The sequence below is a fragment of the Nicotiana tabacum genome, chromosome 3 (assembly GCF_000715075.1).
Source record: "Nicotiana tabacum cultivar K326 chromosome 3, ASM71507v2, whole genome shotgun sequence".
Lineage (NCBI taxonomy): Eukaryota > Viridiplantae > Streptophyta > Magnoliopsida > Solanales > Solanaceae > Nicotiana > Nicotiana tabacum.
The window spans coordinates 11,172,804-11,189,420 of record NC_134082.1 but is presented as its reverse complement, the minus strand read 5'-3'; the positions used below and the strand labels follow the sequence as shown (position 1 = coordinate 11,189,420).

Below are 16,617 nucleotides of genomic sequence, written 5' to 3'. Positions count from 1 at the left end.
TATCATCAGTTATAAGTGCTTAAAAATACATAGTCAATCTGCAATATTATAACCTACAAAATATAAGTTTACAGTTTAAATTCATAACTAAAATTACACTACGGCATGTAAATGTTAAGAGTAATAATACAAAGCACAACTAATTTGCAGTAACAATAATACTAAATACATTATATATATGTATAAAACTGAGAACAGTATGTATAAATATAATAATCAATACATACATTCAAAATTAAACTACTATTCCCACTCCATCCTTAAAATACCACCTACTAAATTTTATCCAAAAAAAAAAAAGGACTGTATTAAAACCACGCGAAGTATACATCAAAATCCAATAAAATAATAATACTAATTGATTATAATGACTACTACTCATGTAAGGTAGGAATGCGATTACATGATATTTATTCACTAACTACAACGAATAGGTAAAATAAAAAGCAAATTGCTCAATCATCTTTAACCACAGATCTATCACCGATCAAGTAGTCTATTTTTCCATCAGGGCGCTCAAAGAAGTCTGCCACATCCAAGTGGGTGATGTCAAAATCATTGTCAGAGATAAAATTGTCTTCATGGCCTTTATTCTTTAGAGATGCTTGATAAAGCTCAACCAAATGTCTTGGTACACGATAAATATTTGCCCAATGTCCTTTTCCACCGCAACGATAACATTTAGTTTCTGAACCATTTGCCTTTGTCTTCTTATCTTTCCCTTTCCACTTTTGGTGGTTATTTTTCTTTGGGGGGTGATTAACACCAGGAAAATTTCTTCCTTGTCCATGGCCACGGCCACGACCATGATCACGACCACAACCACGAATAGGGCCACGACCTTTTCCATGCTTAGCATAATGGGAATATACCTCATCCACTTCAGGCAATGGTGCAGACCCAGTGGATCGATTTTCGTGATTTCTCATGAGCAATTTGTTGTTTCGTTCAACCACAAGGAGAAGAGAAATCAACTCAGAGTACTTCTTGAAACCTTTCTCTCTGTACTGCTGTTGCAGGACCATATTGGAGGCATGAAACATTGTAAACGTTTTTTCAAGCATATCATAGTCAGTGATAGTATCTCCACAGAGTTTCAATTTAGAAGTAATTCTGAACATCGCAGAATTATATTCAGAAACAGACTTACAGTCTTGGAGCCTCAGATGAGCCCAATCATATCGTGCTTGTAGAAGAGTGACCAACTTTAAGTTGTCATATCTTTCCTTTAAATCATTCCACAAAACAAGTGGATCTTTGACTATGAGATCTTCTATTTTCAACCCTTCATCAAGGTGATGACGTAAGAAAATCAAGGCCTTAGCACAGTTTTTGGTGGATGCTTTAGTTTTGTCTTTAATGGCGTCTCCAAGACCCATTGCATCTAAATGGATTTCAGCATCCAACACCCATGTCATATAGTTCTTGCCCGAAATTTCAAGGACAACAAACTTTCTTTTCATAATATCAGTCATAATTAAAAAGAGGAGAAAAGGTATACCTTAATCTTCTCAAAAAGCTTCTTGAGACGGTAGAGTCTCGTGTTGATAACGTGTGATGAAAACAATAAAAGAAGAAGAACAATATTGTAGAGAAAGAGAGGAAATTCTTATTGAATTTTGGGATGATTTACAATAGGGTAAGATCACTTTATTTATAGGGGGAAAATGAATTAACCACAAAGTAAAATTCTCTACAAGATAGACATTCACTCTAATTACAATTCTATTCTTAACAAATTTAGTTTATTTCTTGTTTATTCATGGATGTGAAGAGGCATTTTTTGAGTTGGGATGAGTTAGCGTTCATTAAAATGACTAAGAGGGTGTGTGTAAGTTTATAAGCTGATCAAGCACTTTTTTTTTTTGGCTTTTTTAGGGGTTTCGTAAATATCAAAAGTGCTTATAATTAAAATCGGTCAAAATTATAAATCGGCTTTTAAACTTTTGGTTCGACCAAGATTTTACTATTTAATTCCTAATATCTTTTTAATATCCGAAATATCATACCTCATACAAAACCTTACCTCCTCAACATTATACTTTCGTTGTTCGTCCTTAGTCCTTGAAAATAAATTTGTTAACCAACATTTCTAATTGTAGTTGTTTACAAGGGAATTTTAATCATTTTAACAAAAATGGCTTATCAACACTTCTATACCAAACAAATCAATATGTTTATTAGTATTTTAGTACTTTTATTCAAACACGTTATAGGCTTATAGTTGCTTATTTATATTTTATAAAAGTTGCTACAAACTAAAAAGTGCTTTTGAATGGTGTATGCTGATCACGCCCAATTATGCCTTATATAAATGACTAAGCGGTCGTTGCAAATATAATCCGGTTTACAAGTCCGGAGTCAAATCCCACAGAGAACTAAGGCCTAGCTACAGTTGTTCACTATCACCAAGAAGACAAGCTTGAACAGTTCCTAACTTATAGATATTAAGATTCTTGTGTTTAACTAATTAACTAACAAATTAAAATAGTAAATTAACAACTACAGATACTAAGGGTTAGAGACAAGATTAAGGAGGTCTAGAGTTATGATTTCCCCAATTGTCGGAATCCTTCCCGCTATGTCTTCTATAATTTCGCCTAAGTATTCTCTACCGATCATGAGCGCTCTGCGTGTTGTAATTCTCTCCCGAGTAATTACGATAATTTACTAGACATACTCTCCCGAGTTACGCTAGCTAGCTTTAATTACAGCTCACTTAGATCGCACCCAAGGTTTTGTTATCCCTAATCCCACCTTTAAACCCTTGGTTATTGATTCCTCACATATGTCGGGAGTGATGTTGTTCAACAACTACCTAAATATGCACTCTCTCCCGAGTAATACATACTAAATAGACACAACTAATTGAGGGCCCTTCAATCAACCACAAGAATAATATAGTTGAACAAATAGAGAAAATACTACGACTCAATTATATAAAAACATAACAAGAATTTATCCCACAAAAGGTTCCATCAAAATCCTAGATAACAAATTAGTTATTCATAATAGTATGTAAAACTACAGTATTAAAAGTCATAACCAATAACGAAAAATAGGAAGAGGAAGGAAAAACTCGTAGAAGAATTCCCCGCCTTGCTCCTTGTTAGAGATAGCTATGTAATTATCCCACATTGGAATATGAGTAGTATCCCCTTTGTATAGAGTAGCTATAAATAGCACCTCTTGTATTGCATCACATACAATATCAATATATCATATTTTCTCCCGTGCCTTCTCACATGGTATCAGAGCTATCGTGAGAGATTTATCGCTGTGCATAAATTTCAGCGATTCCGGGAAGTAAAATCAGTCACTGGAACCCTTTTTTTTCCGGCGACTTTCAAAGTTGTTTTGCGTCTGCTTTGTCTCGGTCAGTGTTGTGCACAAAATCCAACACTACCACAAGAGTAGTCACTGTCCGGCGACCAAATCCCAATGAAAATCTCCGGCGGTACTATAGCTGCCCAAAGAAAATTATCCGGCGAAGTTCCAACGTTGCGTGGGCCACCTTCAGGCCATTTTTTGGCGACGACTCTTCAGGACAGATTGTTTCCCTTGCAATTCCGAGCCTACCCATCTAGGTTAACCAAATTCCGACCACTTTTTTTATTTTTCCGGCGTGAATAGTGATTTCAAAAAGTTGACTTCCGGCCATTTTTTGAAAAAGTTCCTTCAGAACAGTTGGGTCTTCTAGTAATTCCGATCATACCCCTACTGTTTTTATTTTATTCCGACCACTTTGAATATTTTCCGGCTGCAACAGTAACTTTCCAACTGCTACAGTAGTTTACTATTCTGGTTCAGTGTTCCTTACTCTATTTTCAGTGGATTACAGTTGATTATTTCTCTTATTTGGTAATAATTTACAAGATGTCTTTGGGAATTGATGTTTTTGGGTCTAAAAGCATGAGTTCTGGAAACTCTAATGTTATGATTACCTCGGAACCTTTAATGGGAGGTTCAAACTACTTAGCTTGAGCTTCATCTGTCGAGTTGTGGTGTAAAGGTCAAGGTGTGCAAGATCATCTGATTAAACAGTCTAGCAAAGGAGATGAAAAGGCGATAGCGCTTTGGGCAAAAATTGATGCTCAATTATGTAGCATCTTGTGGCGTTCTATTGATTCTAAGTTGATGCCTTTGTTTCGGCCATTCCAGACATGTTATTTGGTTTGGGCAAAGGCTCGTACGTTATACACTAATGATATATCTCGCTTCTATGATATGATATCACGGATGACAAACTTAAAGAAGCAAGAATTAGATATGTCTACTTACTTGGGTCAGGTACAGGCAGTCATGGAGGAATTTGAGACATTGATGCCAGTTTCTGCTAGTGTGTCAAAACAACAAGAGCAGCGACAGAAAATGTTTCTAGTGCTTACACTCGCTGGACTTTCTCATGATCTTGATTCAGTACGAGACCAGATTTTGGCGAGTCCGACTGTCCCTACAGTTGATGAATTATTCTCTCGATTACTTCACCTTGCTGCAGCACCAAGTCACCCAGTGATTTCATCACAGATACTTGATTCCTCTGTTCTTGCATCCCAAACAGTGGATGTTCGGGCATCTCAAGCTATGGAGAATAGACGAGGAGGCGGTCGTTTTGGGAGATCTAGACCTAAGTGTTCTTATTGTCACAAACTTGGACACACTCGCGAAATGTGTTATTCCTTAAATGGCCGTCCACCCAAAAATGCCTACGTTGCTCAGAGCGAGACTACAGGTAACCAGAGCTTTTCTGTATCTAAAGAAGAATATAATGAGCTCCTTCAGTATCGAGCAAGTAAGCAAACATCTCCACAAGTAGCCTCAGTTGCCCAGACTGACACTCCTATTGCTGGTAATTCTTTTGCTTGTGTTTCCCAGTCTAGTACTCTTGGACCATGGGTCATGGACTCAGGCGCTTCTGATCATATCTCTGGTAATAAATCACTTTTGTCGAATATTGTATATTCACAGTCTCTTCCTACTGTTACTTTAGCCAATGGATGTCAAACTAAGGCACAAGGAGTTGGACAAGCCAACCCATTGTCTTCTATCACCCTAGATTCCGTTCTTTATGTTCCTGGTTGTCCTTTTAGTCTTGCATCTGTTAGTCGTTTGACTCGTGCCCTCAATTGTAGTATATATTTTATTGATGATTCTTTTATTATGCAGGACCGCAGTACGGGACGGACAATTGGTACAGGTCGTGAATCAGAAGGTCTTTACTACCTTAACTCGCTTAGTCCTTCCACAACATGTCTAGTTACAGATCCTCCAGATCTAATCCACAGACGTTTAGGACATCCGAGTTTATCCAAACTTCAAAAGATGGTGCCTAGTTTATCCAGTTTGTCTAGATTAGATTGTGAGTCGTGTCAGCTTGGGAAACATACCCGAGCTTCCTTTACGCGTAGTGTTGAGAGTCATGTAGAGTCTGTTTTCTCCTTGGTTCATTCTGATATATGGGGTCCTAGTAGAGTCAGTTCAACCTTGGGATTTCGTTATTTTGTTAGCTTTATTGATGATTACTCAAGATGTACTTGGCTTTTCTTAATGAAAGATCGTTCTGAGTTATTCTCTATATTCCAGAGTTTTTGTGCTGAAATAAAAAACCAATTTGGTGTCTCTATCCGCATTTTTCGCAGTGATAATGCCTTAGAATATGTATCTTCTCAGTTTCAACAGTTTATGTCTTCTCATGGAATTATTCATCAGACATCTTGTCCTTATACCCCTCAGCAAAATGGGGTTGCAGAAAGAAAGAATAGGCACCTTATTGAGACTGCTCACACACTTCTAATTGAGTCTCGTGTTCCGCTGCGTTTTTGGGGCGATGCAGTTCTCACAGCTTGTTATTTGATTAATAGGATGCCTTCATCTCCCATCAAGGGTCAGATTCCACATTCAATATTGTTTCCTCAGTCAGCCTTATACCCTCTTCCACCTCCAGTTTTTGGTAGCACATGTTTTGTTCATAACTTAGCCCCGAGGAAAGATAAGTTAGCTCCTGGTGCTCTCAAGTGTTTCTTCCTTGGTTATTCTCGTGTTCAGAATGGATATCGTTGTTATTCACCTGATCTTCATAGGTACCTTATGTCAGCTGACGTCACATTTTTCGAGTCTAAACCTTTCTTCACAACAGATGTCACTTCTGCTGACCACCATGACATATCTGAGGTCTTACTTATACCGACTTTTGAGGAGTTTAGTAATCCTCCTCCACCTTCAACCACAGAGGTTTCACCCATACCAACTTTTGAGGAGTCCAGTGTTATCCCTCCTAGTTCCCCAGCCATAGGAACACCACTCTTGACTTATCATCATCGTTTGCGCCCTACATCAGGCCTATCTGGTTCTCGTCCTGCACCTGACACGACTCCTACCGCGGATCCTGCTCCTAGTACACTGATTGCACTTCGAAAAGGTATACGGACCACACTAAACCCTAATCCTCATTATGTTGGTTTGAGTTATCATCGTCTGTCATCTCCCCATTATGCTTTTATATCTTCATTGTCCTCGGTTTCCATCCCTAAGTCTACAGGTGAAGCATTGTCTCATCCAGGATGGCGACAGGCTATGAGTGACGAGATGTCTGCTTTACATACAAGTGGTACATGGGAGCTTGTTCCTCTTCCTTCAGGTAAATCTACCGTTGGTTGTCGTTGGGTTTATGCAGTCAAAGTTGGTCCCGATGGCCAGATTGATCGACTTAAGGCACGTCTTGTTGCCAAAGGATACACTCAAATATTTGGGCTAGATTACAGTGATACCTTCTCTCCAGTGGCTAAAGTGGCATCAGTTCGCCTTTTTCTATCCATGGCTGCAGTCCGTCATTGGCCCCTCTATCAGTTGGACATTAAGAATGCCTTTCTTCATGGTGATCTTGAGGATGAGGTTTATATAGAGCAACCACCTGGTTTTATTGCTCAGGGGGAGTCTCGTGGCCTTGTATGTCGCTTGCGTCGGTCACTTTATGGTCTAAAGCAGTCTCCTCGAGCCTGGTTTGGTAAGTTCAGCACGGTTATCCAGGAGTTTGGCATGACTCGTAGTGAAGCTGATCACTCTGTGTTTTATTGCCACTCTGCTTCAAGTCTATGTATTTATCTGGTAGTCTATGTTGATGATATTGTTATTACGGGCAATGATCAGGATGATATTACTAATCTGAAGCAGCATCTCTTCCAGCACTTTCAAACTAAGGATCTAGGCAGATTGAAGTACTTTCTAGGTATTGAGGTTGCTCAATCTAGCTCAGGTATTGTTATTTCTCAAAGGAAATATGTGTTAGACATTCTTGAGGAAACAGGGATGACAGGTTGCAGACCTGTTGACACGCCGATGGATCCGAATTCTAAACTTCTGCCTGGACAGGGGAGCCGCTTAGCGATCCTGCAAGCTATAGGCGGCTGGTTAGTAAATTAAATTATCTCACAGTGACTAGGCCCGACATTTCTTATCCTGTGAGTGTTGTAAGTCAGTTTATGAATTCTCCCTGTGATAGTTATTGGGATGCAGTTGTCCGCATTATCCAGTATATAAAATCGGCTCCAGGTAAAGGATTACTGTTTGAGGATCGAGGTCATGAGCAGATCGTTGGGTACTCGGATGCTGATTGGGCAGGATCACCTTCTGATAGACATTCTACGCCTGGATATTGTGTTTTAGTAGGAGGAAATTTGGTTTCCTAGAAAAGTATGAAATAAAATGTAGTTGCTCGGTCTAGTGCAGAAGCAGAATACCGAGCAATGGCTATGGCAACATGTGAACTAGTCTGGACCAAACAATTGCTCAAGGAGTTGAAATTTGGTAAAATCAGTCGGATGGAACTTGTTTGCGATAATCAAGCTGCACTTCATATTGCATCAAATCCGGTGTTTCATAAGAGAACTAAACACATTGAGATTGATTGTCTCTTCGTCAGAGAAAAGATACTCTCAGGAGATATTACTACGAAGTTTGTGAGATCGAATGATCAACTTGCAGATATTTTCATCAAGTCCCTCACTAGTCCTCGCATTGATTATATATGTAACAAGCTCGGTACATATGATTTATATGCTCCGACTTGAGGGGGAGTGTTAGAGATAGCTATGTAATTGTCCCACATTGGAATAGGAGTAGTATTCCCTTTGTATAGAGTAGCTATAAATAGCACCTCTTGTATTGCATCACATACAATATCAATATATCATATTTCTCCCGTGCCTTCTCTTGCTCCTATTGTATCTCTACCTCCTTAGGTCGAATCTCGGTCTCCTTAGCCTCCTTAGGTCTAAAATATGTCAAAAGTATGTCCCACTCCTTCAAAATAGCATTTTTACATGTATTTATACTAAATAGGGTCGGACCCAAAGGAAACACCTTTTCCTGTGCGAAATAAGATTCTGGCTATGTAAACTTTGCACTACCATGCCGCATGGAAACACTTTTTCCGGGTTTGACTGGCGCGGCCGCTATAGTGGCCACGCATATTGCCCAGTATTCTGCCTGACGAGCTCGGCCTGAGCCCGGCCGCGCTATTGACGTGCACTTTTCACCCTATTCCGTTTGGAATTTGGAAAAACGTAAAACATAAAGGTTGTATTCCTTTGAGTTACCTTTCCAACCATATATTGTGGAACCCAAATAGAGTTCTGAGAAAAAAGTTATATGCATTTTGCTAGACAGTACGTAATATGCCTACTCGATTCTTCGTTCGCTCTAACTATCATCCGTTGACCCCCGAACACGATCCTGGCTTAATTCCTTGAGATTTTGCTCAGAATTCAAAGCTCCAAATCATTTGAATTCATTCCATAACATCTACATAGCTCGAAATCACTCCTACAAGGCATAAAATACACAGTTAGTGCAAAACACTAGCAATTAAAGCTCAAACTCAATTAAAATGCAGTAAATTTAGAGTGTAATAAGCGACTAAAATATGTAATTATAGCCTATCATCAATACCCCACACTTCAATCATTGCTCGTACTCGAGCAATCAAACTACACTTTATATAGACACGACATTTTTAAAACAATTCTCCTAACTCATCACACTAAGAATATTTAAAATAGACTAAGCACAAAAGCGTAATAGCTTAACCTCAAGATTTGACTCACAAGTACCACACATTATTTACAACTCATCCACTTACTCTAACATAGAGGTCAATGACATTACCTTACCTTCATGAATCAAGTGCCCTCACACAACAAAAGAGAGTAGTTTCACACAATAAAATTTAAGAACACTTAGGAACTCAAGATAGAAAGAATTCACTCACTCTCAGAAATAATATTCATATGCCACAAAAGATGCACCATAGGCTTGCCCATAGTGTATTACTCTACTAATCGAGCTCATTCAGTCTAGGATCAAATAGGACTTTATTGATTGTAATGTAGGCTGCGGAACGGGTAGGATACATTTAGATATAAGAGTGACTATACCTCCCTAAGCACTGTAATACATATACTTTAACATTCGCCCCATACTTATGTCAAACCAAACTCCACCTTCACATCAATATATATTACCCCATACTTCTTTAAGTACAATTACATCAAGAACCACCACTTATCAAGGAATATTTTTCGCAACAATACAATTATTTTTTTTTCTTTTTCTTTTTCTTTTTTAATTCATGTGGCTCTTACTTTTTCAAAATAGTGCACCTTTCTCCTTATTTCATTAGTTCCACTCAAAAGCCAAACCAATCACCCCACACTTTAATTTTTACAGAGCTCATAATAATTCAAGTGCTCATGAGAGGTTAGAAGGTTCACATAGATGGTTAATTCAAACAAATGAGTAACACTTGTAATGTGGTTGCCAAAGAAACAGGATTACAGGATTAAAGGGGTTAACTACGATACATAACAATTAGACGGGTAAAATATACATATCTGGCTCAACAAAGAAACCCCTATATCACTTCTAAGACTGAAGAAAACTACTATTTTGCTTTGCAAACACACGGGGCAAGTTCTAGGCATCAAATGCAATGCACAAAATAACACCCAAACCTCAAACACACATGACACATAACTCACTCAGGATTGGATTCATCAAGACACTCTAGTCAAAACAGTTAAGTAAAGTTAAAATCATACAATTTAAGGTACTTATACAAGAGTAAAAAATTGAACCTAAGCGTCACAACCAAAGTACTCACTATTCTCAAGGCATAACAAAGACAAGAGATATTGATTCATTTCAAAACATAACACAATGGCTCCTATTCCTAAAAAAAGACTAACTACACCCGGTTCAAATAAAACCCTTGGAAAAGAACCGTGGCCCAAAGAAAAACCAAGGGGGAGTTACTACACTACCTAAAACAAAAAAAAATCTTTTTGATATTTTCTTTAGACTTACTTTCCTCAAGAAAACTGTCTAGAAGATCCGTCATCAGGAAAAGTCCAATCTTTTTAAGAAAAATATTATTTAATTAAACTAACACAGCTAAAGTAGCATGAAAAGTCACCCAGATAATCTCCTCACCCCACACTTAAAATTGTGCATTGTCCCCAATGCATACCTATACATACAAGAGGGTAAAAGAAACTCTCTGGTAGGCCAAAGGCCGAAGCACTAACATCTCATGAGGTACTCAGACTTCTCCCAGGCTTGGTCCTTCGTGCGGGTACCTCACACTTAGTTCCAACAATGTGGTTTGCTGTTGCATCTTTCCAATAACTTTGTTCTCCATTCTCCTAGAAACTCAAAAATCGACACAACAAAAATAATATAATAATAAAAAAAAAAATAAAGCAGTAAAGCTGGGTTGCCTCCCAACAAGCGCTTGATTTAACGTCGCGGCACGACGTGAATCACTTTCTGCCTCCACTTCGAACTTATGAATTGGACCCCAAGTTTTGATTCTGCTCTGTGATCATGCTCCTGGGGTGGTAGAACGAATCTGACTGGCCCAATAAAATAATATAGTATTCTGCACTTCTTGGCCTTTAGATGAGATGTGTATTCCCGGCTTTTTGGCATGAAGAATTCCAGAATGTAGGCATCTTGTTCCTTACTCCTTGACTCCTCAAACGGCTCAGACGACTCTATTTCCATATCATCATCTAAACACCATGTGGAAAAATACTTGGAGTGGGGACCAATGCGCTCAACTACATGAACATTGAGACTGTCTACATTCTCAACACTAATGACAATAGAGTCAACTAAATATGTATCCTCAATATCCTTGGTTGACTCTAGTATCTCTTCTACAACATCGACATCCTCAAAATCTAGTGCGATTGATTGTTGGTATTCTACTCTGGCCTCCTCCTCTAGCTCATCCTCATATTTTTTTAAATCCTTTAGTATAATGGCAATTTCTACAGCCAATTCATGCTCATATTGGCTACTATCTGCAATATCAACTTGTTGCGCTTTACAAGGTTCAATTAATTTATTCGCTTGAGTCTCCAAGTTGTGAATAGTTGCCTCTTGCCTTTGTATCTGCTGTGTTTTCTTATCATATAGTTCCATGCAACACTTTAACATATCTTTGATCTCTTTACGGTCATCATCCCTGGGTTCTTTATTCCTATTAACTTCACAAGAAAAAGAAGAACCATGAAAGTAAGGGATTGGGGGAAGATAAGAACTATAAGCACAACCATGAAAGTGACTATCTTGACCACCACACATATCACACACATTCCATATATAAGAATGAGTTGGTGCACAAAACTCGCTCTCGGGAATATTTTGATAATTTTGCCCTAGGTGGTTTCCTTCATAATATGCATAAGGAGGATTAAAAGCAGAATTACCAACATCAAAATTCTCATAATTCCATGACGCTATGTCTCTCAGATAAAATAAAAAATTAAAAATAAATAAATTATCAAATACATGAAAACAAAAATTACAATTCAAACTTGAAACCTAGAAATATGTACACCTACAATTACACCATTAGTTCCCCGACAACGACGCCAAAACTTGATCACGCCCAACTATGCCTTATAAAAAGGATTAAGCGGTCGTTGCAAATATAATCCGGTTTACAAGTCCGGAGTCGAATCCCACATAGAACTAAGGCCTAGCTACAGTTGTTCACTATCACCAAGAAGACAAGCTTGAATAGTTCCCAACTTATAAATATTAAGATTCTTGTGTTTAACTTATTAACTAACAAATTAAAATAGTAAATTAACAACTACAAATACTAAGGGTTAGAGACAAGATTAAGGAGGTCTAGAGTTATAATTTCCCCAATTGTCGGAATCCTTCCCGCTATGTCTTCTATAATTTCGCCTAAGTATTCTCTACCGATCATGAACGCTCTACATGTTGTAATTCTCTCCTGAGTAATTACGATAATTTACTAGACATACTCTCCCGAGTTACGCTAGTTGACTTTAATTATAGCTCACTTAGACCGCACCCAAGGTTTCGTTATCCTTAATCCCACCTTTAAACCCTTGGTTATTGATTCCTCACATACGTTAGAAGTGATGTTGTTCAACAACTACCTAATATGCACTCTCTTCCAAGTAATACATACTAAATAGGCACAGCTAATTAAGGGCCCTTCAATCAACTACAAGAATAATATAGTTAAACAAATAGAGAAAATACTACGGCCCAATTATATAAAAACATAACAAGAATTTATCCCACAAAAGGTTCCATCAAAACCCTAGATAACAAATTAGCTATTCATAATAGTATGTAAAACTACAATACTAAAAGTCATAACCAACAATGAAAAATAGGAAGAGGAAGGAAAACTCGTAGAAGAATTCCCCGCCTTGCTCTCATTGTGTATTTGCCTCCTTAGGTCGAATCTCGGTCTCCTTAGCCTCCTTAGGTCGAAAATATGTCAAAAGTATGTACAACCTCGTCAAAATACCATTTTCCATGTATATATACCAAGTAGGGTCGGGCCCAAACAATTATACCTTCTCCTAGACGAAAAAAACCCTTTTCCCGGGTTTGACAAGCGCGTCCGCGCTCGTGTCCGCGCTAGTGGCCGCGCATATTGCCCAGTATTCTGCCTGACGAGCGAGGCTTGAGCGCGGCCGCGCTATTGATGCGCACTTTTACCCTGTTCCTTTTGGAGTTTGGAAAAATGTAAAACATGAAAGTTTTAGCCCTTTGAGTTAGATTTTCAACCATATATTGTGGATCCCAAATGGAGTTCTGAGAAAAAAGTTATATGCATTTTACTAGACAGTACGCAATATGCCTACTCGATTCTTCGTTCGCTCTAACTATCATCCGTTGACCCCCGAACACGATCCCGGCTTAATTCCTTGAGCTTTTGCTCAGACTTCAAAGCTCCAAATCACTTGAATTTATTCAATAACATTTATATAGCCTGAAATCACTCCTACAAGGCATAAAATACACAGTTAGTGCAAAACACTAGCAATTAAAGCTCAAACTCAATTAAAGTGCAGTAAATTAGAGTGTAATAAGTGGCTAAAATATGTAATTATAGTCTATCATCATATGCTTATCAGTTACTCTCAATTAGCAAAGCTGTCACGATCCGAAGCTCCCACCTTCGAGATCGTGATGACGTCTAACATTTTACTTGCTAGGCAAACCAACATTAGAATAATCTTAACTATTTTTAAACAAATCAAATTAAACGGATGTCAATTACTGAAATAAAGTACGGAAGACCATAACAATCGAATCATGCAAATACATCCCGGAATTTGGCATCACAAATGCACGAGCTACTAGAATAGTACAAATAATAGTCTGAATAAAATTCAAGCGGTTTGAAAGAAAGTACACAGCTACGATAAAGTAGAAAGGGACTTCAAAACTGTGGACGCTGTGCAGTTATACCTCAAGTCTCCTCTGGGTAGCTGAATCCGAGCAAGTCTATGGTACGCCGCTAGGACCAACTCCAAAATCTGCACAAGAAGTGTAGAGTATAGTATGAGTACAACCGACCCCATGTACTCCGTAAGTGTCGAGCCTAACCTCGACGAAATAGTGATGAAGCTATGACAAGACACATACGGGAACAACCTGTACAAGTATATACATATACAAAGCAATAATGAACACAATAATTAACAATTTACAAATTTGGGAGGGAACATGCGAAGGGGAAAGATATAATAATTCCAGCAGGAGAAGTGTCACGTAATAGCCAAATAATTCATCAACAATAAAAATAGGTAGCTGCAATATAAAAATAGCACGACACCACCCTTCATGCTTTTACTGTCATCCTTCCCATGAAATGATAAATAAATAATATGAATGGCACGACATCACCCTTCGCGCTTTAACTCTCTTTCTTGCCATAGTATGATGAATAAATAATTTCAATGGCACGACATCACCCTTCGTGCTTTAACTCTCTTCCTCACTTCATAAATAAATAAACAATAATGTGAAAATGGCACGGCATCACCTTTTGTGCTTTTACACTCTTCCTCACCATGACAATGATAATATAAATAGTATAAATTACACGACATCACCCTTCGTGCTTTTACACTCTTCCTTACCACGAAAATGATAATATAAATTCGGAAGAGTATTTTAAATGCAGGGATTTATACTTTCCAATCAATTTAATACCAGAATACCGGCCTCACCTTCCAAAATATTCAATAATAATTAAATTAGAAATAATTTCATGAATAATGATCAAATGAATATTAATAAACTTAAGCAGGAATATCTTAATCAAATAGGCAATTATTCACAAAGAACAAATTTCACCCGCATGCTTTGACTCAACCACAATGCATAAGTACTCATCACCTCACATATACGTTGTACCCGCACATTTAAATCACGTAGCAAATAGGCAAACAAGTTCTACTCCCTCAAGTCAAGGTTAACCACGACACTTACCTCACTTCGTAACCAAATTCAAGATTCCAATAAATCTTGCCTTGCGAATTGATGTCCGAATGCCTCGAATCTAGTCACAAACAATTCAATATACTCAACACGAATTATAGGAATCAATTCCATATGAAATTGCTAATTTTTCAAATTAAAATACGAAATTCATCTCAAAAATAGCAGTGGGTAATGTGTCTCAAATCTCAGAAAAACTCACAACATACGAACACCCATTCCGAGACGAGTCCAACCATACAAAAATAATCAAATTCCGATGTCAAACGGGCCTTCAAATCCTAAATTTTCGTTTTTGAAAAGTTTTACAAAAGTCTCAATTTCATCCATTTAAATCCGAAATAAACGATGAATATAATCATCGATTTATGAAATATAATCACTTTCGGATATAGGACACTTACCCAAGTCGAACTCGTGAAGAAATCCTCAAAATCGCTTAAGAACCAAGCTCCAAATCTCAATCGAAATGAAGAAAAATGGCCATTTTGACCTCTTAACGTTTTGCCAGGTATCGCACTTGTGGCCAAAAATGTCGCATCTGCGAGATTGCTTTTGCGAGAAAAAACTCGCTTTTGCGAAGCCAGGCAGCTAGGCCAATTTTCGCACCTGCGGAACTCCAGTCGCATTTGCGACTGCGCAGAAACGCTGATGGAACTGTAGAAACGATGAGTTGTGCATTTGCGGTCCTTGCACTGCAGAAGCAACACTGCCTTCACAGAAGCGACTCCTTGCTCGCAGATGCGATTGCATCAGTGGCCAGTCCCTTCAGCAACATAACAGAGTTCCAATTGCTCTGTGGCTCGTCTGAAACTCATCCGAGCCACTCAGGACCTCGTTCGAATATTCCAACAAGTCCTGTAACATAATACAGACCTACTCGGGGTCTCAAATTACATCAAACAACGTCGAATACAATTCACACCTCAATTCAAACTTAATGAATTTATGAAATTCAAATTATAAAACTTGAGCCGAAACACATCAAAACAATCCGGAATAACCTAAATTTTTGCATGTAAGTACCAAACGATATAACGGAGCTATTCCAACCTTCATAATCGAAATCCGAGCCCAATATCAATAAAAGTCAATTTGTGATCAAACTTTGAAATCTTTAAGCTTTCAAACTTTAAATTTTCAACAATTGGCGATAACTCAAGCTAGGGACTTCTAAATTAAATTCTGGGCATACGCCCAAGTCCCAAATCAAGATACGAACCTACCGAAACTGTTAAAATGATGATTTGAGTTTGTTTGCTATCAAAACGTTGACCGAAGTCAACTTAATTGAGTTTTAAAGCTCTATTTCATATTTTAATCAATTTTTCACAAAAAAAATTTCCGAAAAAATTTACGGACTCTACACGCAAGTCGAGTAATGCTGAATGATGCTATTCAAAGTTTCAGAACACAAAAATGAATATTTAAAATTAAAGATGACAAATTAGGTCATCACAAAAGCAAAGTACCAAACCAGCTCTAAAGTGTCAATTGGCAAGTGATTAACTTTCTCTGGCTGGTAATGAGAACAAGAAATACCACTGTTGCATAGCATAATGTAAATGTGGAGGTAATAGATTCTTGGTGATAGATATTTTGGTAGGCACCAAAAATATCACAATTATTGCTTTGTGATATTAACTAGTGCTTATATTCTGTCCAAAGAAGACACTAGTCTTAATGGCCCCTCAATGTTTTTTGCTATCTTTTAGTCATATCAATTTTGGCAGCTAGTCTATCATCTTTTTCAGTGACTTTTAGCTTTTCTGCATTGTC

General features: G+C 37.9%; 1 protein-coding gene across 1 annotated transcript; it reads right to left on the bottom strand.

Moving 5' to 3' along the window:
* Positions 1–455: 455 nt before the first annotated feature.
* LOC142175665 (uncharacterized) lies at positions 456–929 on the bottom strand. Its single transcript, XM_075242562.1, has one exon. The coding sequence runs from the start codon at positions 927–929 to the stop codon at positions 456–458; it is 474 nt and encodes a 157-aa protein (XP_075098663.1).
* Between the last annotated feature and the right edge of the window lie 15,688 nt (positions 930–16,617).